Genomic DNA, 26,808 nt, shown 5'->3' on the forward strand with positions numbered 1-26,808 from the left:
TTCATCTTTATTTTTAAATAATAATTATGCCTTATAAAACTTAGAAAGGTGAAACACATTTCACCCCTTTGTAAATGTAGCAATAATTACAATTCATCTTAGTGATAAGTTCAGACACCTACCTACGCTTCATTCTGAAGAATCTTAACTAATTTTACATTTCCTATTTTAATGTTTTCACCTCCATTTTTCCCCTTTGACGTCAAGTAATTTTTTTTAAGATTGCAATAAGGACAAAACAGGTTCCGGTGGTGCCCCCGGACAAAAAACTGTACGTTTTCTTCAATAAAATGAATATAAAGATTTTACTAAGACTTTCTCCTCCAGACTATTCCTCCTCCTCCTCCTCCTCCACATCTTTTTATTGGCTTAATATGATATTAAATATTGTCTTTGAAAACTATTTTATGTCTTCCTTTCCAGTCCGATAGTAATGAAAACAATTCCAAGCAAAACGCGAGAAACATCTGTGCAAACCCCTGCTACTGTCTAGTCACCTTTATTTTTTTTATATTTCCTTTCAAGTCTAACTATACCTTTCTTACGGGTCTGGTTCTATTCAAATAAGAGTGAATGGTAATCCTGACCTTGATGAAAATCACACGATTAGATTCAGGATGTTAGAATACTGTCTTGTAGAGTTTTCAAGCTTCTGTGTACAAAAATGAGGAATTTTTCCAGTTTTTTTCCAGAAAAAAAAATCAGGATGCGTGTTCACTTGCAAATTTTTCTTATTGTTTTTTCCTCAGGGCGATCGTGTCGAACCAATGATCATATAAAATTGGGAGAGGACTCATTCAAACGTAAATTTAAAGCTCTAGTGCCCTTTTAAAGTAGCTGAAAAATTGTGTCACAGGAAAGTGGACATTTTCTGCGATTTTGTGGCAAAAAACTGAGGGATACTGAGCTTTAAAATACCTGACATTTAATTAAAAGCTTCATTTAACTATGTTGATTCACTTGATTTCTTATAAATTATGTACAGTGATGTATAAATAAGCATCAGCTATCATCGAGGAAGGAAAACTACATTTGTATGCCCAAATTTTCCAGCTTCTCATGAGCCTTCAGATAGATATAGAAGAGGGCACGAGAGAGTAGCAAGGTACAGCGGCGTCAATTTGGAAGGGGGTATAAGTGCCTCTCTGATTCCCCTAGATTCTGAAGAATTCCTTTTTGGTGGTATTCCTATTGAAAAATGTCTTTTTTGGTATCTTAAATTGAAAAAAAGACACAATTGCCGCCCCCTAGATTTTGGAAAGTACGCCCCCTCCTAATTTTTGTCAAGTGAGACTACTGTGGAGGTAGAAATTAAACTTCAATCTCACATCATTTGGACTAAGCCTGAAAATGGGTTCTTCGGGGTGGTAGTTTCTCTCCTATTGCAGAAAAAAATATCTTTCTCTGTAGCATAAAACATTACTTTCATTTTCCCACCAGCACAGAAGGTGCCGGTTGATTTAAATCTATCGAAAAACCGTATATTGAGGTTTCCAGCCTCAGAGAGAGAGAGAGAGAGTACTGACGTGCGGTGGCACATTTGTTTCTAAAGAGTCATGTAGTCCATACTAAATAACAGGTTTAAATTATTTTAACGATTCATTTAACTAAGTTGCTTCACTTGATGTTGGATAAGATTATATACGGTGATGTATAACTGTGCATCAGTTATTATGGAAGAGGGTCGGGTGGTTATTGTGTGGATGGGGTATGTGCCTGAGGCCTCCAAAGTGCAGTTTAATTCCTAAATTTTCTAACTCCTCTTGGGCCTTCGGATAAATATAGAAGGGGATCCGGGGGAGAAACAAATTAATCTCTAATCTTTTATGCATTTGGATCGAGCTCAAAATTAGGTATTGCGGGGTGATAGCTTCCTTCTTAATGGAGAAAAATGTTCGTTTGTAGCATAACAGAATACTTTCATATGCTAACCTGCACAAAAGGTGGAGAGGAGAAAAGCAGGCGTCCTGAGTGTTTTCAGGAACTTCAACAAGAGGAAAAAGGCAAGTTTTATCAGGAACTGGGTTCCAGGATTTCTACTGCAGAAATTGCCCCAAACATGCAGTTTTTGTTCCATACAGCACTTTATCATGAAGGTGTCGAGTCAAGTCTATAGAGAACACATGGATATGATCAAACCTTTAATTAAATCGCTGAACATCTCTCTAAAATTCTGCAGTAACCCACTACTTCTGCTAGTCAGTTGACGATTTGTGAGACCTATTAGGGGGAATTGAGGGAGAGTAAACAAGAGGGATGATAGTAAAACTCAGGCCTAGGGTTTTCGACCATGGAGATTGCGAAGGTACCCTTTTCATGTTTCCTAGCCTTTCCACTCCAGATATGGTGGCATAATGTTCCCTTTTTGGTACCATATGGCACTTTAGGAAAACTTTATAAAAATTACGTAAACACTAAAATTACTTTTTTAAATGAGACCTTAAACAGCTCTTTATTATGCTGCAGTAGCCTGTTAGTTCTGTTAGCTAGTAGACAATTTATGAAAGATAATTGAAGGGGCTTGGAAGGGGAATATACAACGGGAATTGTAAACTTTAGATTTAGGGTTTTTGGTCATGAATATTATGATAGTAGCCCTCTTCATTCTTCCCAGCCCTTCCATTTCAGCAATGACTCCCGAAGTAAAATTTTTGGGTGGCATATGGAACTTTACGGTGGCGTTATCAAGTCAAATTTATAAAAGTGATTAGGTATAAGAAATTAGCTTTCAAATGAGCTCTTAAGCAGTGTTCTGTGATGTTCCAGTGTGCCGCCAGCGTCAAGAAACTTGCCTGTTTGACAAGTTTCTTATGAACTTATTTTACCTAGTGAAATGAACGAACTTCTGCCCTGGATATTAGACTGGATATTTTGACAGTGATTTGGAGTTTGATCACCAGGTAATAAATCCAGTTAGACAAGTTTCTGTTACCATGACGGGATTAATATTAAGCCCTGTTCTGAACTTTATTTATCGATAAATGACAGAGGGTGCGAAGATTGAGTTAATTGTTGGCAAACAACAAGCTTCTTTAGTAAAGACTACATAATTACAGCGAAAGAAATGTTGCATGATAAGTTCAAGTTTACGAACAGGTTCGTTAGAAATGTGAAAAGTGAAGACAATTTTACAGATATTTTTTAATGGTTACACGCTCGAGATAAAGAAAAGAAGCCAATACAAAATATTGAGAATCCTTGCTCTGTTCCCACTTTAGGCGATGCAGTAGTGGCTACTCTGGCTGTGAAAGTAAACGAGCTAGGCCAGAAAATTGATAGTTTAATCGAATCAAACAATAACAAACCCATTTCTTGGTCCCCGAAACTCAACGCATCGGAGTCCGAGGCTCCATATTATGCAGTTGTACTCAAGAACTTACCTGGATCACTCAACACTCCCGGGGCTCGTAAGTCCTTTGTCGATTCAGTGTGTTCAAATCCTTCTCAAATCAGTGAACTACGTAAGATTAAAGACGACTGGAAATTTATATTTAAGTCTAGAGATACTGCTGAAGCTATCATTGACTCCCATGATAAATGTGTCACTAAGGGCTCCAAACTTTAATGGGGTAATGAAGAGAATTCTCGTCGAAATGGAGGATCAAAATGTGTTGCACCTTATCCCCAGAGCTTGCAAAGCTGTCAGGATCGGAAGCTCACGTGCTTACAAAGTTTACTTCGATACCCGCACTGACTTGGACTCCTTTCTTAAATACGGAGTCAAAATTGATTACTAAGTACTTCCTGCTGATGAATATAAGTTCTTGCCAAGAAGATGCTTCTCTTGTCACCCTGAATGCCATCTTGCGGCCAATTGCAATAATATCGCCATTTGTGGTCGCTGTGGAGCAACTGACAACGCGTCCAGCAAGTCAAATCCATGCACCGGTCTATGTTTTGTGTAGTATGTAAGAAAAACGGTCACATATGCTACAGCGCAAATTGTCCCGTTGCTAGACAGAAGCCGACCTCTGCTAGGCCATGACCGAGCAACTCCCGACATCACATAGTCTGATATCTTGGAATATCAATGGGAGCTTTATAAACCGATCCACTTTCGTCCTTGATTTTCTTCGTGAGTGCGACATAATATTCCTGCAAGAGCATTTTACTATGGAGCAGGGCATAAACTTGTTGAATCTTTCACCTTGTCATAATGTATATTCTGTGCCTGCGAAGCAAACAAAATATTGTGGTTTTCCTTCAGGTGGTTTAGTAATGTAAGTTCGATCAAACCCAGACTCTGATCTTTTGGATTCGGAGGATTACTACCTTGCTGTTAGAGTAAACAACGTGGCTCTAATTAATGTCTATCTTCCCACTGACTACCGGGACGACAAATCGGAACGTCGCTTCGCAATTAGTGTGTCTAAAATTTCTAAATGCCTGGAAAAAGCTCGTCAAGGAAAGCTTAATCGTATTATTATAGGTGACTTCAACTGCAACCTGGAATTCGACGACCACGCGGTGTCAAGTCGCAGAAGTGTTTTACTCGGTATTATGAGTGATGATCTCTGCCTCAGAGCGAAAAGTGAAAAATGCACTTACATTTATAACTCTGGATGTACGTCCAACTTTGACCATGCTGTAGCAAGCCAATCTGTTAATATTCCTTCTGTGCTTCTTATGGATAATAACTTTACGTCTGACCACCTCCCACTCAAGTTTAGAGCATATTTCCCACAGGCTCAGTTACCACAAGATATGGACAGTGCCGAGTCGCGTAAAAGGTGGATTAGGTTACCGAATTGGTCTATGGTTAATGTTGAAAAATTTAATGAGTCGTGTGATGTAATCTCGGAGAAAATCCGTGTGCCCTATCATCTACTTTGTAAGTCTGCTCGTACAGACTCAGTTGATACGTGAGTGAAGCTAAATGTATACTGTGCCGAATTGATCCATTCTTTGTGTGTTGTCGAACTTGTGGCTGCTCCTGCTAAGCGTATTAAAAGTGGGACGGAAAGTATCGGGTGGTCAAAGAACCCAGCACTTTGTGAAGCATGTGATAAGGCAAAATTTTGGTTGAAAATTTGGAGAGACTGTGGCTCCCTTAGGTCTGATTCTGTAAATCAGATAAGATTGCAGACTAAACAACGGTTCGCGAATGAGCTTGCCAAGCATAGGAGCTCAATTCAGTCAGTTTATTCCGATAAAGTTCTTAGTAATCCAAATGAGCCTTGGAAAATGGTGCTAAAACCACAAAGTAATTGCCTTAATAATATACGGTATTATGACATCCCTGAAACAACTTGGTCGAATATTATGAGAACGTTTTCTCTGCCCCTGAAAATTGCCTTGTGGATTATTATAAGAGTGAGTTAGATTCTTTCTTAGCTAGTTCGTCTGATTGTGATGTTGTGATTTCTCTAGAGTGCTATTAATCGCCTTAAGAAAAAGAAATCCAGGGGTTCAGATAATATTTCTGCGTTCCATGTCAAAACGTGTAGTCAATTATTCCTTCATCATATTCACAGTTTATAGAATTATCCAGTAAGTTTATCGCAGATCATTTCTGGTCTTCATTCTCGGTGCGAACAAAAAATTTCCTCCCACTTATTTCTGCATTAGCGGGTTAGTGGGTTTTCGTCAATCAATGAGAAATGGTTACAAACTGCATTATTCATAATTGCGAAAGCAGAAAAAAACTTGGTGAGCGAGCCAAGTGGTTTGCAAGTGTCCCATCTCACAGGTATGACTTAATTTATATACAAATTATGACTTAATCTATTATTTACATACAGTGGACTCATCCGATCGGCCTATGTAGGATTTTATAAAAAAGGGGACGGGGGTTGATGAAATTTGTGAAAATAAGGAATTTTTTCTTCTTCTAATAACTGGTGGAGTAGGTGTGATGGTTTCAGGGGCGGATCCATGATTATATATATATATATATATATATATATATATATATATATATATATATATATATATATATATATATATATATATATATATATATATATATATATATATATATATATATATATATATATATATATATATATATATATATATATATATATATATATATATATATATATACATTGAAAAAACTTTACTTTCAATTGAAAAAACTTGTTTGTTTCATTTGATTCCTAAAAGGTTTTTCTCTTCTTTAAATATATATTTCGAGATCAATGCAAACGAAAAGGGGTCTTTTGGTTCATTAAGTGATCGATAAAGTAAATATTAGGTCTCGTTGGTGGGCAATCTCGTTGAGGGATTGACAAATTTTCTAGTCCGGAAGGCAATTTTCAGTGTCAACACTATCTTTCAAACAGTAATGGGACACTGTAAAACTAAAACAAATATAATTATAAGAATATTGTTGTAAGGCTAGCTATTGTGTCAATAACTAAATTAAATTAATAAAAAACAAATATTTTCACCTGAAAGTATGGAGCAACAGAAAAACTTAAAACGAATAAATATTATTACGTATATGAGGGGTTTCGCCCCCTCGTCAATACCTCACTCTTTACGGTAAAGCTCGACTTTTGTTCCGATTCTTTAAGAATGACACTTGAATTACAAAGGCAGTTTAATTAGGATAAATAGCTCTTTTGAAAGAATGAAAAAAAATCTATCGTAAGGAGCGAGGTACTGACAAGTGGGTGAACCCCTTCACATACGTAATACTTTCTGTTCGTTTTAAGTTTTAACGCTGCTTCTTACTTTCAGTTGAAAAAACTTGTTTTTTATTTAATTTCTGATCGTTTTTTAAATAATGCTGGGAAATTGGAAAAAAGTCCTCCATGGAAAAATCCTCATGATCCCCATGTAACTCCTCAGCATCGACCCCCCTCCCCCCACACCACAAAAAGTCCCTCCCCTGATAACGTCTGTATGCTTCCAAAGAAACAGTACTATATGCAAACAATGGGCATAACTTGTTCATAACTGAAGAAGTAACTTGCAGCCCTTCCGCCGGGGACTGTGGGGGATTATGTCATCCTCAAAGACATGGTTATTAGATTTTTCGTCTATGCTGAAAAAATGGCTATCTCAAAATTTTGATCATGTGACTTTGGGAAAAATGAGTACGGGAGGGGGCCTAGTTGACCTCCAATTTCTTGGTCACTTAAAAAGGGCACTAGAACTTTTAATTTCATTTCGAATGAGCCCTCTTGCGGTATTCTAGGACCACTGGGTCGATACGATCACCCCTGAAAAAAAAAATTAACACTTATCCGTGATCTTTCTTCTAGCAAAAATAGAAAATTCAACATTTGTGCAGAAGGGAGCTTGAAACCTGTACAGAGTGGTTCTCTGATCTGCTGAATCTGATAGCATGATTTTCATTAAAATTTCATAACTTTTAGGGTGTGTTTTCCCATTTTTTAGAAAATAAGGCAAATAGTCTCAGGCTCATAACTTTTGATGGGTATAACTAAACTTGATGAAACTTATATATTTGAAATCACCATAAAAATCTAATTCTTTTGATGTATCTATTGATATCAAAATTCAGTTTTTTTTTATAGTTTCAGTTACTATTGAGCCGGGTTGCTCCTTCATTACAGTTCGTTACCACCACAGTTCATATAAATATCCAGTATGATCATTCCCTATCTCACCCATTATAAAAACCCGGACCGGGGTGCGAGTGCTCCAGAGAACGTAGAAACATAAGCGGCGTCAGATCTTTTCACGGGTAGACAAGTCAGACGCGAAACAATCGGAAACAAGTGGAAACCCGCTATTAATAACTGCACGAAGAAGTGGGAGGAGCTTTTTGTTCGCACCGAGAACGAAGACCAGAAATGATCTGCGATAAGCTTACTGGATAATTATATGAACTGTGGTTACCACGAACTGTTTGATAAACGTTTACATTTTATAAACATTTCCTTAAATTTTCCTCTTAAGAATCATAGTAGTTCGTAAGTATTGCATTTAACAATACTTGATTGATTCTTATCAAATCTAAGAGCATAAGAAACTTAGCCACCCCTCTTTTATCCCCCCTTAGACCCTTTTGAGCCATATATATATATATATATATATATATATATATATATATATATATATATATATATATATATATATATATATATATATATATATATATATATATATATATATATATATATATATATATATATATATATATATATATATATATATATATATATATATACATATAAGCACCGACAAGGCTACACGGTAGGCTTGTATATATTGATTTTCAGTGTCTCTTGTCTTCTAACTGCAAGCAAAGTGAACCTCATTTTGTCATGGCGTCACCATAGGTTCGATACAACCAACATGGGAAAAATACAAATTCTTCCTTAAAGTTGTGACCTGGTGAATGTGATTGTGGGGTTATTTCTGTGATCCAGAAATTTCAATATGCCAGTTTATAAAAAAAAAACAACTATGTAGCTAATTTTGAGGCCGGGTCCCACTACTCGGCGGGCTTGTATATATGGATAATGAATCAAAAACGAAAGTGAATAACAAAGACATATGTGGTTAAAAAATAAGCTACAGCGAGAATCAGAACGAGTCAAAAATGAATGTAAAGAACAAAGACATATGCGGTTAGAAGACTATTGACAACAAAGATCAAAATGAGCTAGAAGACAAGAGGTAGCAAGAATCAAAACGAGTCAAAACGAAAGTGAAGAACAAAGATATGTTAAGTTAAAAGAATAACGCCGTCACAATATTCGACGCCAATAAGCTATAATAAAAAACCGGATTAGAACAAATCAAAATCTTTTTAAAACTTTTATTTTGTTAACTCGAAAATCTAAAAATCAGTGTTGTAGCTCGGCAAAGAAATAAAATATATCTAAATATCCTCAAGAAAAATTGAAAATGGTGAAAAATTAACAGCAAAATTTGAAAATGTTGAATAACTTTAGGACGAAAAAATTGTGAATTTCTTCAACAAAAATTTAAAACAACAAGACAAAATTAACCCCATGAAAGCTAAAAATATTTGAATTAATATCCATTAATCCCATATAGGGGGAGGGCTGCCCTTTCCTCAACCCCCTCTCTTTATGCTACAATTTCGAAGTTCTTTAACAAATACATTTCATCCAACTGTCGTTCTGTTTCAGGAGTAATTCTTACAGAGTTGGGACAAAAAGTCAAACTTTAACGTAAAGCATGAAGTAGGAGGAAAGGGTATCTCACCTCACATACAGAACACTTTCTGTAAGTTCAAGTTTTAACGTTCCTCTTTACTTTCAGCTGAAAAGACTTATTTTTGTTTTATTTCTGACCATTTTTCAAATCATGCCAGGAAATCCCAACCGTGCAAAATTTTCTCTCGTAAAAATCCTTCAGGAGAATTTATTCCCCACAGAAAATTATTACCATGAACTCCCCCCTCCCCGGCAAAAATGCAAAATCTCACTCTATCTTTTGCTCTCTCTTTCTTTCTCTCTCTCCCCCCTGTTTTTTACTTAATGACTATTTTACTGTTTCTTTTTTAATTTAAATAGTATTTATATATTCCCCCCACTTCCATGGCATGAAGTTATAGTGGGGACCAATGCCTTGTATTTATTCCATAATTTGTATTATATTTACGAAACATATCCTATGCTGTCAATTGTATTAAATTATTACACAATGCATTCATTTAGTCCGTTATAAGTATTTTGTTATAATTCCACAGTAGTACATGTGTATTAAAGAATATTCAGTAAAATATGATTAAAATTCTAATAAACTTACTAATAGTCGAAGGCAGTAGATGAGCCTCAGCCGATTGTCCATTTCTCTTAGCACGATGTGTTCTATTCGACCTCCGATCATAGTTGCTCCAATGGTCTACAGACAGTGCCACTGAAGTGTTAATAAATACAGTTGTGAAAAACAAATAAAAGCAAAGTGCTCGCCACATTCTTAAAAAAGCTGCTGACGCTGACTAGGCTCAATATGGCAAGGTAGAAAAAACTGATGACATTTCTAAAAAAGAACTGAAAATTAATGTCCTACGGGACATTAAACTTCTTCCTAGATGTGTTTCCAACTGATTAAATTTTACTTGTATTTAAGAAAATTTATAAAATGAGTTTGGGAGGGGTAAGTAAAGTTTCCGTGAATTCAGATTAAAGAATATATTTTTCTTCATATTTGCAGACTCCTTTGGATTTGATTCTACGCAAGAGTTTTTTTTTTTTTTTTTTTTGCGAACATTAAGAGACGTGGCTAAAGGTTGCCTAAAGAGGACTCGAAGACGCAAGAACCAAAAAATATATTCTGAATTATAAAGTGAACTGGAAGCGTTGGTACTCCGGATTAGAAAACAACTAGCTATTACATATCATATCAAAACGGACAGTAAATTTTAATGTAAAGATAAACAGGGGCTCAAAGTTATGGTAGTTAACATGGATCTACTGTTCCGATTGTTTGGGATGAAGTATAATTTCTGATCGTTTTGAGTTTCAATTTTGCTCTTTGCTTCAATCAGAAAGTGTCTTCAAGGATAGCATGACACCCATAGCCCTTGGGTAAGGTCTGTAAATTATGAAAGTTGTCTACTTTTTAAATGTTGATATTACTCTTTGGAATGGGAACATGTTTCATGATGGGTGTCCGAAAATGTGTTAAGGGAAAACCTTCAGGGAACGGCCTAGTTAATGGTTTAATTTACATAAAATGTTCTGGATATAAATTTTCGAAAACCTAGCTCATATAAATTTTTGAAAACCTGGATATAAATATTCGAAAACCTAGCTCAGCAGTGAAATTGCTGGTTTCGGAACATAAACAACAATTGGCTTACAATTTGGTATTCAAGATATGTGTTCAATTTCCAATCTGATATGTATTTACCAAGAATTCGGTTCTCTTTAGTATTACCATTTACATTACAACCAGGCATCGGTGAAAACGTGCCTAGGTCACTGCTCCCACAATTACTTATGGTGTATGATATTAGCCATTCAAGTATTTACAATAATTTTGAATCCTAATAATTATTTTTGGTTAAACTGACCTCATTCGAAAGTTGAAGTTATATTTTCAGCGCCCTCCACGTGTTTTTCAAAAAACAAAGCCTCATCAATTTAGAAATTATATGAAGATTGAAATAAATAAAAGGGATGTTCTCATATTGAGTTGGATATTTATGTATTATATCGCCAACACTCAAGAAGTGAAGTTAGGTTAATCCTAATAAAATTTTTCAAAACATAATGAAAATATAAACCTTTAGAAACAAATTTGGGCAATATATTTGCACACTAAGGGGTGGGGATAACCTAACCTTATCCCCACTCCCCCTAATGTGCAAATATATAGCCCAAATTATATAATACACAGCGTAAACATAAGTGTTGGTGGTATAATGCATAAGTACATTGTATTGTAGCAAATTAAATGCTGACTTTGGGCCTACTATGTTGGTTAAATGGAAATTCAATTTTTTAATAGTTATTTATGCCTATATTTTGTTGTGAGTTTATAAAATTGCCATGAACCAAAAACTAGAGTAGATGTTTAGAACAAGATATAACTTCATCACTTGTGATCTTTGCTTTGACTATTCACTGTGATTGAAAGAACAAAATACTAGACCTAATAATTTATTTTCCAAACTAAGTCTCATTAAAGAGTTACTCTCAAGAATCCTCTCTCTCTTGTTTTTTGTCTCTTGTCTCTCTATTTTTATTCTCTCTTGTGCTAATGATGTAATTCATCTGAAAGTGTCTTTTTAATAACCCTGTGTTTTTGTATCCTCCATTTTATCAAAAAAACAGTAGAAAAGATACTTCATTAGATGAAAGAGAATTCTCTATCTTGGGAAAAATATTAGTGTTGCACCAAAAACACGAAAATCATTAAGAAATAGTAAGAAAAATTGGCACTGGTGCATTATGTGGACCCTGCTAAAGATGTCAAGTTTGGTTGATGCTAATGAAATAAAATAGGATGAATATATAATAGTTTATAAACAAATTTGGACTATATATTTGCACATTAGGGGGGGGGGGGTAAAACATACCAGATATTAAATACGTAACCTAACCTAACCTGGGTACCTTTTTCCGCCTTAAACCCCAAAAACAACCGCTTAAAAATTGTAACTCATTGAGAAACCACGGCTTTGCAGTCGTTAACGTATAGCGGCCTCTTGAGAATAGCCTGTTTGACAGGTTTTTCATGACCGGTTTCCTTGTACAATACATAGCAGTGTCCACATTACGCACCAGTAACGAAAAATTAAATTCATGATCCCTTCCTACGAAATTGATAAAGAATTAACTAAAAACACGTTCCAAAAAAGCAGTTTTTTACCGAAAAGTAAAGAGTCATGTTAAAGTTAAGACTAGCAATAATGAATCCTATAATAGCCCGAACTCATAACGACCAGAAATTATTACTAAAGAAAAAATGAGACCTAGAATGACCAGAAATTATAATAAACGGTTATAGCCAACACAGAGATATCAGGCGGTGGTATGGATGAATAAATAAATCTTTAAATGAGTGAAAATGAAATTGAGTATTATAGTCAAACTTAAAACGAATAAAACTACTACAACCAGGAAGTTCCTCCTTCCGTAACCGTCTAAGTCTAAAGCTTATTGTATCATTTGTATTTGATTGAAAACTATATGTATTTTGAACACCGTGCTTTTGTTTTAGAAACATCGACGACAGTAGTGTGTATTCTATATATTCTAAGGGATATTTCAGGGGTGATTTACTCCATATACACCATATACAGTGCAGTTTTAACGGGACATGTCTTACTACGGGCAGGTATCTACTACTACAGACAGTACATGCCTTACCAGACAGGTTTCTGTGTCAACACCCATTTTCTGGACCACTATTAATGACTATCAACTGTACAAGGAATATGCTGAAAGGTGCAATAGATTTGACACCTACTTGGAAACCTACAAGAATATGCTCAGATGTGTAATAGATTTGACGCCTACAAGACACCTTGGTATAACGTACACAAAGGTTTATTGGACTGTGCTGTAAAATGGTTAACAGCCAAGCTTTCGGCTATTAGCATTCAACGGAAGGTTTAATAATAGCATATGGTATTAGACATTAAAAATTTGTATCATTTGCGTAAAAATAACTCAATTTGCGAAAAAGATATTCCATTGGCATAACTCTGCACTGAATGATCTTAACTGCTGATTTAATAATAGGGGTGAAACAGAGCTCGATAACATTTTTAGCTTGATTGTATGAAAGTGGTAAAAAAGTGTTAAAATGTTTAGCGATTAAGGTAAGCCCGAAGATGGTGCTAACTCTTACGCAATTTAATATAAATTTGGAATAACATCATTGTTTTTGAATCTACGGAAACGATTATTTTAATTGGATAACGATGACAAGGTGATCATGGGGCTTGACTTAGCTTTACTTCTTGGCTGTGTTCTGTACAATACACAAATGCCAGTTGAGCAGTGTTGCCAATTGAAAATATGGGTTAGCACTCGGGCATGCTAAAAAGTTGAAACTAATAGAGTCAGAGGTTCCCCAACTTCTCGGATGTGTTCTGTGTAATACACAAGTACCATTTGAGCAGTGTTGTCAATATAAAATATGTTTTAACATTTTAGTATACTAAAAAGCTGATACTAATAAAGATGTAGATGCAAAGAAAAGAATTTTAACAATGAAATTCAGAACAATCCTTAGAAATCCTTAGAAATCAACTAGTGAGATGATTATGGGTTTGAACCATCGAGGACCGCAACCATCAATGACCCTAACCACCAAGGACCTCAACCTTCAAGGGCCCCCTACCCCAAACCTCCAAGGATACCCCTCCCCCCAACTTTTTCGCCCCTCCTCCCACTTTTATACTTTTTTTAACTTTTTTTTATTTTTTTAAAAATTGTATTTTTTCAACTTTTTTTTACATGTCTTAGAATGGCATGAAACATAATTAAAACATTAAAAATTTATATTTAATAATTTCAAAATTCAAAATGAGAATGATATAGAAATGTTGGTCGTGACTTTTACTACTAGAAAAATATTGTTTGCAGAGGCGCTTTTTAGGACTGAAATGTTTGGACTTAAAAATTATTCAATTTTTTTACGTATCTTAAAATGACATGAAATATGCACACGGCTCTACCAACCGTACTCTATGCTTGCTCATAGACACGACGCGGCTTTCCCACTGGTACCCTATGGCGCGTTATCGACACTACCTAGTTTATTGCATGTATTAAATCAATAATTTTTACGCAGTGGAAGGTTAAATACATAGCTCATATCTTTAAAAAAGTGAAGATGAAACATTTTAAGAAAGTGTGTTCACATGACAGTGTTATTGTAGCATTGAATGCTGACAAGGAGAAGTATTTGAACTATGAAACAAGTACAAGTGATAGCACTATCAGAAACGCATGTATGCATTGTTATGATAATGAAGAACTAGATTTCTTTGGAGTACCAAACAAATTCAACTCTTATGATGATGGATATGCGATATTGAGATCTCCGGAGATGATTGCACTCAAAGAGAATGCCAACATAAAAATAATAATTGATGAATAGGGGAATCTTCTTGCTAGTGCTTGTGGTAACATGTTACCCAGTGTTAAACCCTATCTTCAGCTTTCGGGTATTAGCATTCGAATGAAAATAAAGGGGAAAAGAAATGTCTACACTTCTACTAATATCATAAATCATATCTTGTCTACGTGTCGGAACTGTTGCCTGTGTAAAAATAATGTTGTAATAGACAGTGAAATTGCCAGAAAAATAGAAAAGGCAATGATAGAAAATATCACTAAGGAGTATAAAGATGAATCGATGAAAAACTAAGTGCCAGCAAACGTTACTACCAACATTGATCAAAAAGTCAATGAGCCAAATAATACCAAAGACGAAACGCATATTGAACCTGTCGCTGACAAACTAGTAAAAACTGTGTATGACTCAAAATGGAATAATGATTATTCTACTGATTACGAACTAAGAGAACACAATAGCTACAATATCAAGAGAGAAAATGGTCAACTATTTTATGGAACAGATTCAAAATGTCCAAAATTGTTCATTGATATTAATAATGCGTAACAATATATTTTTTGTATTAATATTCTACATGACATTATTTTATTAAAAATAAATTATGCATTACATTATTATGTGTTCATTATTTTTAGAGCATGCTAGCATATCAAACGTTCAGAATGTCTTTTAAAACATCGTAGATGTAAGAAAAAGAATTTGCATGCGTCATATGTCGGATAGGTTGGTTAACATGGAGAAAATATAAGTATCAGAATGAATAAATTCTTTATCAGCACCTCTTCTTGGATAAATCAGGATAAAATTGATAAAATCTAAGTATCAGAGCGAATAGATTCTTTATCAACATCCTTTGCCGGATATGTCGGTTAACATTATCAAAACCTAAGTGTCAAAGCGAATAGATTCTGTATCAACATCTATTTTCAGATACATAGGATAACATTGACAGAATCTAAGTATCAGAGTGATAAATTTTTTCTATCAGCATCTTTGTCAAATATATTGAATAACATTGTCGATATCTAAATTTCACATTAAATATATTATTTATTAATCTCTGTGTTCGGATACGTTGGAAGACATTTTCAAAATCAATCTCTTAGAGTAGATGAACTGTCTTTGCACTTCGTTTTTACTTTACATCAAGTAGCCTGCACACAATCCAAATATGAGAGACAATAAATTCTTATTCAATGTCTTTTGACAGACACGTTTGATAACACTGCCCAAATCTAAGTATCATAGTGAATAAATTTTTTTATCAACTTAGTTTGTCGGATACATCAGATAATATTCACGAAATCTAAGTATCAGAGGAAAAAAATCTTTTATCAACATCCTACGTCAGATATACCAGATAACATTCACGAAATCTAAGTATCCGAGTGAATAAATTCTTTATCATCGTCCTTTGACAGATATGCCTCAAGAAACTGAGAAAATATTAGTATTGGAGAGAATGAATTGTGTATCAATGTCTTTTGACAGATACTTTTGTATAACACTCATAAAATTTAAGTATAAGCGTGACAAATTCTTTATTAACATTCTTCATCGATATCATTTGTCGGATACATCGGATAGCATTTTCAAAATCTAAGTATCAGAGTGAATAAATTCGTTATAAAATTCTTTTGTTGGATACATCGGAGAAAATTCACAAAATCTAAGTACCAGAGCGAATAAATCTGTTATCGTCATCAATTGTAAGATAGGCTTGATAAAATTGAGAAAATTAAGTATCAGAGTGAATAAATTCTTTATCAATATCTTTTTTCGGATACAGCGGATAACATTGTCAAAATCTAAGTACCAGAGTGAATGAATTCTTTATCAACTTCTTTTGTCTGTTACATCAGATAACATTCACAAAATCTAAGTATTAGAGTGAATAGATTATCAATCAATATCCTTTGCCGGATATGTAGGTTAAAATTATCAAAACCTAAGTGTTAGAGTGATGAAATTCTGTATTAACATTTATTGTCAGATACATAGGATATCATTGATAAAATCTAACTATCTAAGGTGAATAAATTTTTTCTATCAACATCTTTGTCGGATACATTGGATAAAATTGACTAAATCTAAGGATCAGAGTGAGTAAATTCTTTATCAATGTCTTTTGACAGATACGTTTGGCAACACTGACAAAACTTAAGTATCAAAGTGAACAAATTCCTTAACAACATTTTATGTCGATTTAATTTGTTAGCCACATTGGATAACGTTGAGGGAAGCTGCTTTTTAGAATGAGGGAATTCTTTATCATCATCTCTTATCAGATACATCAGATAAGACTGAGAAAGTTTAAGCATTCGAGTGAATAAATTCTTTGTAAGTGTATTTTGACATTTACGTTTGATAACACTGACCAAATCTAAGTATCATAGTGAATAAATTCTCTATCAGCTTTCTTTGTCGGATCCATCATATAACTTCACGAAATCTAAGTATCAGATGAGAATAAATTCTTTATCGTCGTCCTTTGTCAGATATGCCTAATAAAATTCAAAAAATCTAAGTATCAGAGTGGATAAATTTTGTATCAATGTCTTTTGACAGATACTTTTGGTAACACTGATAAAATTTAAGTATACAGAATTAACAAATTCTTTATTAACATTCTTTATCGATACCATTTGTTGGATACGTCAGATAATATTGACAAAATCTATGTATTAGAATGAATAAATTCTTTATCAAAATCTTTTGCCGGATAGGTCGTGATAAAGTTGATAAAATCAAAGTATCAGAGTGAATAGATTCTTTATCAAAATCCTTTGCCGGAAATATCAGTTAAAATAATCAAAACCTAAGTGTCAGAGTGAATAAATTCTTTATCAGCATCTTTTGTCACATACACCGGATAAAATTGATAAAATCTAAGTATCAGATTTAATAAATTCTTTATCAACATCCTTTGTCGGATATAATCGTTAACATTAACAAAATCTAAGTATCAGAGTGAATAATTTCTATCATCATCTTTTTTTGTCAAATATATCGGATAAAATTGATAGAATATAAGCATCAGATTGAATGTATTCTTTATCGACATCCTTTGTTGGATACGTTCGATAACATTGACAAAATCTAAGTATCAGAGTGTATCAGAGTGATTAAATATGTATTTGTGTATTGTACAGAACACAGCTAAGAAATAAAGCTAGGTCGAGTACCATGATCACCCTGTCATCGTTATCCAATTAAAATAATCGTTTCCGCAGATTCAAAACAATGATGTTATTCCAAATTTATATTAAATTGCGTAAGAGTTAGCACCACCTTCAGGCTTATCTTAATTGGTAAGCAGTTTAACCCTTTTTTACCACCTTTATACAATCCAGTTAAAAATATTATCAAGCTCTGTTTCACCCATATTATTCAATCACCAATTAAGATCATTCAGTGCAGAGCATGCCAATGGAATATCTTTTTCGCAAATTGAGTTATTTTTACGCAAATGATACAACTTTTTGATTTCTAATACCATATGCTATCATTAAACCTTCCGTTGAATGCTAATAGACGAAAGCTTGGCTGTTGACCATTTTACAGAACAGTCCAATAAACCTTTCAGCACGTTATACCAAGGTCTCTTGTAGGCGTCAAATCTATTACACATCTGAGCATATTCTTGTAGGTTTCCATGTAGGCGTCAAATCTATTGTAGTCAATTTTTTACCAATTATTAACCGTATCCATAGATTGATGCCAATGATGTTATTCCAAATTTATAACAAATTGCCTCAGATTTACCGACCCGTACGGGCTGAGATTAACTGCTAAGCAGTTTAACCCTGTTTACTACTTTCGCACAATCCAATTAAAATAATCGTTTCTGTAGATTGAAAACAATGATGTTATTCCAAATTTATGTTAAATTGCGTAAGAGTTAGCACCCCCTTCGGGATACCTTAACTGGTAAGCAGTTTAACCCTTTTTTACCACCTTCATACAATCCAATTGAAAATGATATTGAGCTCTGTTTCACCCCTATTATTCAATCACCAATTAAGATCATTCAGTGCAGAGTTATGCCAATGGAATATCTTTTTCACAAATTGAGTTATTTTTACGCAAACGATACAAATTTTTGATGTCTAATACCATATTCTATCATTAAAGCTTCCGTTAAATGCTAATAGCCGAAAGCTTGGCTGTCAACCATTTTACAGATACGTCCAATAAACCTTTGAGCACGTTATACCAAGGTATCTTGTAGGCGTCAAATCTATTACACATCTGAGCATATTCTTGTAGGTTTTCAAGTAGGCGTCAAATCTATTGCACCTGTGAGCATATTCCTTGTACAGTTGATAGTCATTATTAGTGGTCCAGAAAATGGGTGTTGACACAGAAACCTGTCTGGTAAGGCATGTACTGTCTGTAGTAGTAAATACCTGCCCCTGGTAAGGCATGTCCCGTTGAAACCGCACTGTATATCGTGTATTTGGAGTAAATCACCCCTGAAATATCCCTTAGAATATATAGAATACACACTACTGACGACAAATAAGCAGAAAAACACTATAATAATCAAGCTGACTGGTAAGAACTAACGAAAACAAACTGAATATATAACCTAGTGATGATAATTTCAAGAAACTCAGCAATTCAAAAATTTTATTTCCCCGTAATGTCTATTTGTGTTTTTCAAAGTCGTAAATAAAAAAGAAAATATTTGTGGTATATTTCGTTTTCAAAATTACATTGTATCTAAAAATTATATATACGCTATTTGTTACAATCTCAATTCACTTATAATCTTTTCCTTCATTCCAATTGTAAGAGCCGAGTGGTTGGTGCACTGGATTTAGAATCCTATGTCCGAAGGGTGAGGGTTCGAATCCTACTGTATCCAATTACTTGGTTTGGGATGGGGATCAGTGGCAGGACTCTGTAAGCTTGGCCAAAGTTGACCCAGCTCTAAGTACCTGGAGAAATTTGGGGAAGGTGAACAGGAAGGGTGTGAGAAAGGACAGATTGTCTGGCCCCCATTCCCCTATTGCACTTCCTGACTGAAGGATCTTGAGACGGAGATCAGCACCGCCGGTTTGGAATTTAAAGGTCTAGTGCCGTATCAATTACCATACTATTACCAATTGTAGGAGCAGAAATAGTGGTAACGGTAACCCTTAAAATTTCAACTAAATACCCTCAGTTGTTTCTGAGATAGCCTATTGCTGAGATATCTTATTGACAACATGCATACACAAAGAGCCTTTTGGTTTAGTTTTGAGGCGACATAGACTTTCATTGAAAGTTTCTACTTTATACCATATTCTACTTCTAAGATATCTAACATGGATTTCATGATAATATGGTTGTCCCTAAGATATTTTGATTTAATTCAATAGTAGCAGTAACAGTAGCAGTAGCAGTAATAGAAGTAGCAGGGAAAGTATTAGTAATATTGGTATCCCTGGGATTTTCAGCTTAATGCCTTGAGCCTTTGCTGGGATTTGACTACTACATCCCTTTGATAACCCACACGCAAATAGAGTGTTTTCATTCAGTTCAACACTGCCCTCACCTTTCTCTGAAAGTTTAATTAATACCCTTAGCATTGGCAAAGTAGTTAACATTGTAGCAGAAATAATAGTAGGAGCAATAGGATTAGTGATCGCAGTATTAGCATTAGCAGTAAGGAGCAATAGTATTCATATTGGGCCTTTTTGGTATAATTTAACATCCTCTTTTCATGCGCTGACAGTTCCAACTGAACACTTTGAGCCGTTTTGGAGATATTGCTGATACTTCCTTTTGATAACTTGCATGCAAATGATGTGTTCTGATTAAGCCCAAAATGCCCCTCAACAGTCCTTAAAAGCTAAACACTAAAACTATTAACCTTACTAACATTAGTACTAACGGCAGTAGTAGTAGTACTACTACTAGTACTACTAGTATTATGCGCATACAAAATTTTTATTAGTTCAACATAACCCTCAGCATACCCTGATAGTTTCAATCTATTATTTCAGTATAAATTGTTCCTCAGATACTTTTGGTACGGCTCTCTTATAGCCTTTCAATACACAAAAGCGTGTTTCAATTTAACTTAACAGTCTCCTCAAAATTCCCTGAAAATTTCTCCTTAGTAGCCGCAACCTTAGTGGTAGTATTAATATCAGAAGTAAAAGTAGTAGTAGTAGTATGCATATAGTATTTCGGCTGGTTCAACATCCCCTCAACATTGACTAGACGTTTCAACTTAATACTCTAATCTGTTCCCGAGATATAGCTGCTACGCAATTTTAGCGTAGCGTGCATCCATGTAGCGTGCTTCAATTTAGTTCACAATCCTCTTCACCATCCATTAAAAGTCACCATAATATCCTTAGCTTGAATAGTAGTATTAGTAGTTCTTGTAGTGTTAGTTGTATTAGAATTAGTCAAAGTAGTAATAGCAGTTGTAGTAGCAATAATACTACTAGTACCAGTCGTAGTAGTAGCATACAAATTCATCATTTTGCCTAATTCAACATTACCATTAATATAGCCAGAGAATTTCAACTTAATACCCTAGACTCATGCGACCTTTTGACAACCTGCATGTATAGGGTGAGCTATGATTTAGTTTAACATCTCCCTAAACATTCCATGAAAGTTTCACCTTCCTACCCTGAGCCTCAGAAATAGTAGTCGTAGAAACAACAGCAGAAATAGCAACAGTAGTAGTAGCAGTAGTGCGCAAAGAGTGTCTTTTGGTTATTCCAACATCCATCGCAACACGCCCTGAAAGTTTCAACTTAATGCTCTAAGCTGTTTCCGAGAAGTTGCTTATACATCGTATTGCAACCTGAAAACACGCGATGTGTTTTGATTTCGTTCAACTTACCTTAATACGATTAGTCTTACTAGTTGCAGTAATCGTAGTAATAGTGACAGTAGTAGTAGTATGCCCATAGTGCCTTTTAGTTAGTTAAAATTTCGCCTCAACATACCCTGAAAGCGTCATGTTAATTATCTAAGCCTTTTCTGAAGTATTGCTGGTTCACCCTTTTGACAATCTGCATACTAATAGTGTGGTTAGATTTAGTTCAACATCTCCCTAAACATTGCCTGAAAGATCCCCTTTAATGCCCTTAGCTTCAGTAGTAGCAATTGCTGTAGTAGCATATGCGTTGCATCTTTTTTCATTTTCCCCTTCTTAATCAGAGGCAACGCTATAGCGTTGCCTATAGTAAAGACCAATTGGCTCCAATGTTTTTTTCATTTTTTTCCCCAGAGGCACTTCATATGGAGTGGGTTGTCGTATAAACTTCAAATAGGGCTCGTTCGATTGGAAATCGAAAGTTCTAGTGCCCTTTTTAAGGGTCAAAAGTGATTGGAAGGCAACTAACACCCCTTCCACACCCACCAGTTCCCCAAACACGTCCAATCAAAATTTTGAGATAGCCATTTTGTTCAGCGTAGTTAATTTCCAAAGAGAAATTATGTTTTTGAGGAGGACACTCCTCCACAGCCCTCAGGGCAAGGGTTGTAAGTTATGCCCTTGGGGCTTATAAGGTTTTTACAGAAAGCTTTGTCGTAGGAACTTCAAAAAGGACTCATTCGATTGGGAATTCAAAGGGCTAGTGCCCTATTTAATAGTCGAAAGTGATTGGAGGGCAACTAACCCCTCTCTCACACCCACCTTTTCCCCAAACACATCCAATCAAATTTTCGAGATAGCCATTTTGTTCAACGTAGTTAAAAATTCAGGAAATTAGGACTTTGAGGATAACCCCCCCCCCTCCCACACACACACACAGCCCTAAGGGCAAGGGTTGTAAGTTATACCATGGGGGCATATAAGGTTTTTATAGAAATTGTTATCGTAGAAACTTCAGAAATAAATAATTTAATTGGAATTTAAATGGCTATTTCCCTTTTTAAGAGTCGAAAGTGATTGGAAGGCAACTAACACCCCTTCGACGCCCACCATTTCCACAAACACATCCAATCAAAATTTTGATATAGCCATTTTGTTCAACGTATTTGAAAGTTCTGGATATTATATGTTTGAGCAGAACACTCCCCCCACAGTCTTCAGAGCAAGGGTTATAAATTATGCCCTAGGCGCATATATGGTTCTTATGGGAGGAATGATCGTATAAACTTCAGAGAGGGCTCATTTGATTGGAAATTGAAATTTATAGTTCCATTTTTAAGCGTCAAAAGATATCGGAGGGTAAGCAACTTCCCCCCCCCCAACCCTTTTTTTCCAGATGCATCCGATTAAAGTTTTGATATAGCTATTTTTTTTAAATGGTTCAAAGATCATATAACAAAAAGTCTGGTGTCGACAAAACCCCCCAGGGCCGGGGGGCAGTGGTTATAAGTTATGCCCTGGGGGCATATATGGGTCTTATGGAAGGGATGCTCGTATTAACTTCAAAAAGGACTCATTTGATTGGATATTGAAAGTTCTAGTTCACTTTTTAAGAGTCAAAAGAGATTGGAGGGTAACTAGCCCCCCAAGCCCCTTTTTCTCCAAATACATCCAACAAAAATTTTGAGATAGAAATTAAGTTAAAATTTCTCAAAAGTCCAATAGCAAAAACTCAGGTGTCGTCACATACCCTCCAGGGCAGGCGTTGTAAGTTATGCCTTGGGACATATAAGGTTCATATAAAAGGAATGCTTGTATAAACTTCAGAGAAGGCTAATTTGATAGGAAATTGAAAGTTCGAGCTCACTTTTTAATAGTCAAAAGAGATCCGAGGGCAGCTAGCCCCATTTCTTTATCAACATCTTTTGTCAGGTACATCGGATAAAATTGACAAAATCTAAGTATCAGATTGAATAAATTCTTTATCAACATCATTTCTCGGATACATTTGATAACATTAACAATACTTAAGTATCAGAGTGAATAATTTTTATCATCATCTTATTTGTCAAATATATCGGATAAAATTGATAGAATATAAACATCAGATTGAATGTATTCTTTATCGACATACTTTGTTGGATACGTTCGATAACATTGACATAATCTGAGTTTCAGAGTGTATCAGAGTGATTAAATTCGTATTTGTGTATTGTACAGAACACAGCTAAGAAATAAAGCTAAGTCGAGTCCCATGATCACCCTGTCATCGTTATCCAATTAAAATAATCGTTTCCGTAGATTCAAAACAATGATGTTATTCCAAATTTATATTAAATTGCGTAAGAGTTAGCACCACCTTCAGGCTTATCTTAATTGGTAAGCAGTTTAACCCTTTTTTACCACCTTTATACAATCCAGTTAAAAATATTATCAAGCTCTGTTTCACCCATATTATTCAATCACCAATTAAGATCATTCAGTGCAGAGCATGCCAATGGAATATCTTTTTCGCAAATTGAGTTATTTTTACGCAAATGATACAACTTTTTGATTTCTAATACCATATGCTATCATTAAACCTTCCGTTGAATGCTAATAGACGAAAGCTTGGCTGTTGACCATTTTACAGAACGGTCCAATAAACCTTTCAGCACGTTATACCAAGGTCTCTTGTAGGCGTCAAATCTATTACACATCTGAGCATATTCTTGTAGGTTTCCATGTAGGCGTCAAATCTATTGTAGTCAATTTTTTACCAATTATTAACCGTATCCATAGATTGATGCCAATGATGTTATTCCAAATTTATAACAAATTTCCTCAGATTTACCACCCCGTACGGGCTTACCTTAACAGGTAAGCAGTTTAACGCTTTTTACTACTTTCGCACAATCCAATTAAAATAATCGTTTCTGTAGATTGAAAACAATAATGTTATTCCAAATTTATACTAAATTGCGTAAGAGTTAGCCCCCCCTCCCTTCGGGCTTACCTTAACTGGTAAGCACTTTAACCCTTTTTTACCACTTTCATACAATCCAATTAAAAATGATAATGAGCTCTGTTTCACCCCTATTATTCAATCACCAATTAAGATCATTCTGTGCAGATTTATGCCAATGGAATATCTGTTTCACAAATTGAGTTATTTCTACGCAAACGATACAACTTTTTGATGTCTAACCATATTCTATCATTAAAGCTTCCGTTAAATGCTAATAGCCGAAAGCTTGGCTGTCAACCATTTTACAGATACGTCCAATAAACCTTTGAGCACGTTATACCAAGGTATCTTGTAGGCGTCAAATCTATTACACATCTGAGCATATTCTTGTAGGTTTTCAAGTAGGCGTCAAATCTATTGCACCTGTCAGCATATTCCTTGTACAGTTGATAGTCATTAATAGTGGTCCAGAAAATGGGTGTTGACACAGAAACCTGTCTGGTAAGGCATGTACTGTCTGTAGTAGTAGATACCTGCCCGTGGTAAGGCATGTCCCGTTGAAACCGCACTGTATAACGTGTATTTGGAGTAAATCACCCCTGAAATATCCCTTAGAATATATAGAATACACACTACTGACGACAAATAAGCAGAAAAAAACTATAATAATCAAGATGACTGGTAAGAACTAACGAAAACAAACTGGATATATAACCTAGTGATGATAATTTCAAGAAACTCAGCAATTCAAAATTTTATTTCCCCGTAATGTCTATTTGTGTTTTTCAAAGTCGTAAATAAAAAAGAAAATATTTGTGGTATATTTCGTTTTCAAAATTACATTGTATCTAAAAATTATATATACGCTATTTGTTACAATCTCGATTCACTTATACTCTTTTCCTTCAGTCCAATTGTAAGAGCCGAGTGGTTGGTGCACTGGATTTAGAATCCTATGTCTGAAGAGTGAGGGTTCGAATCCTACTGTATCCAATTACTTGGTTTGGGATGGGGATCAGTGGCATGACTCTGTAAGCTTGGCCAAAGTTGATCCAGCTCTAACTACCTGGAGAAATCTGGGGAAGGTAAGCAGGAAGGGTGTGACAAAGGACAGGATGGCTGGCCCCCATCCCCCTATTGCACTTCCTGGCTGAAAGGCCTTGAGACGGAGATCAGCACCGCTGGTTTGGACTTTAAGGGTCTAGTGCCGTATCAATTACCATACTATTACCAACTGTAGGAGCAGAAATAGTGGTAACGGCAACCCTTAAAATTTCAACTATTTACCCTCAGTTGTTTCTGAGATAGCCTATTGCTGAGATTTCTTATTGACAACATGCATACACATAGAGCCTTTTGGTTTAGTTTTGAGGCGACATAGACTTTCATTGAAAGTTTCTACTTTATACCATATTCTACTTCTAAGATATCTAACATGGATTTCATGATAATATGGATGTCCCTAAGATATTTTGATTTAATTCAATAGTAGCAGTAACAGTAGCAGTAGCAGTAGTAGAAGTAGCAGGGAAAGTATTAGTAATATTGGTATCCCTGGGATTTTCAGCTTAATGCCTTGAGCCTTTGCTGGGATTTGACTACTACATCCCTTTGATAACCCACACGCAAATAGAGTGTTTTATCTCAGATATTTTGAGAGAATTTCTGTTTTTGAGGAGGACCCTCCCCCAAAGCCCTCAGGGCAAGGGTTGTAAGTTATGCCCTGGGGGCTTATAAGGTTTTTACAGAAAGCTTTGTCGTAGAAACTTCAAACAGGGCTCATTCGATTGGAAATTCAATGGGCTAGTACCCTATTTAATAGTCGAAAGCGATTGGAGGGCAACTAACCCCCCTCTCACCCCCACCTTTTCCCCAAACACATCCAATCAAATTTTCGAGATAGCCATTTTGTTCAACGTAGTTAAAAATTCAGGAAATTAGGACTTTGAGGATAACCCCCCCCCACACACACACACACCCCTAAGGGCAAGGGTTGTAAGTTATACCATGGGGGCATATAAGGTTTTTATAGAAAGTGTTATCGTAGAAACTTCAGAAATAAATAATTTAATTGGAAATTAAATGGCTATTTCCCTTTTTAATAGTCGAAAGTGATTGGAAGGCAACTAACACCACTTCCACGCCCACTATTTCCACAAACACATCCAATCAAAATTTTGAGATTGCCACTTTGTTCAACGTAGTTGAAAGTTCTGGATATTATATGTTCGAGCAGAAAACTCCCCCCACAGTCTTCAGAGCAAGGGTTATAAATTATGCCCTAGGGGCATATATGGTTCTTATGGGAGGAATGATCGTATAAAGTTCAGTGAGAGCTCATTTGATTGGAAATTGAAATTTCTAGTTCACTTTTTAAGCGTCAAAAGATATCGGAGGGTAAGAAACTTCCCCCCCCCCCCCCAACCCTTTTTCCCCAGATGTATCCGATTAAAGTTTTGATATGGCTATTTTTTTTAAATGGTTCAAAGATCATATAACGAAAAGTCTGGTGTCGACAAAACCCCCCAGGGCCCGGGGGCAGAGGTTA

General features: G+C 35.3%; 1 protein-coding gene across 3 annotated transcripts in view; it reads right to left on the bottom strand.

The window, feature by feature from the left end:
- Positions 1–26,808, bottom strand: part of LOC148939407 (uncharacterized) — a 154,459-nt gene that overhangs the window by 55,003 nt on the left and 72,648 nt on the right. For all 3 annotated transcript variants that reach the window (XM_089106702.1, XM_089106703.1, XM_089106700.1), the window contains exon 2: positions 9,697–9,930. In XM_089106702.1, coding sequence (XP_088962828.1) covers positions 9,697–9,865 — 169 coding nt within the window. In that variant the 5' untranslated portion in view covers positions 9,866–9,930. The remainder of the gene's footprint in view (positions 1–9,696; positions 9,931–26,808) is intronic.

The sequence above is a fragment of the Artemia sp. Qi Xiang Cuo genome, chromosome 21 (assembly GCF_049724085.1).
Source record: "Artemia sp. Qi Xiang Cuo chromosome 21, ASM4972408v1, whole genome shotgun sequence".
NCBI classification, from domain to species: Eukaryota; Metazoa; Arthropoda; class Branchiopoda; order Anostraca; family Artemiidae; genus Artemia; species Artemia sp. Qi Xiang Cuo.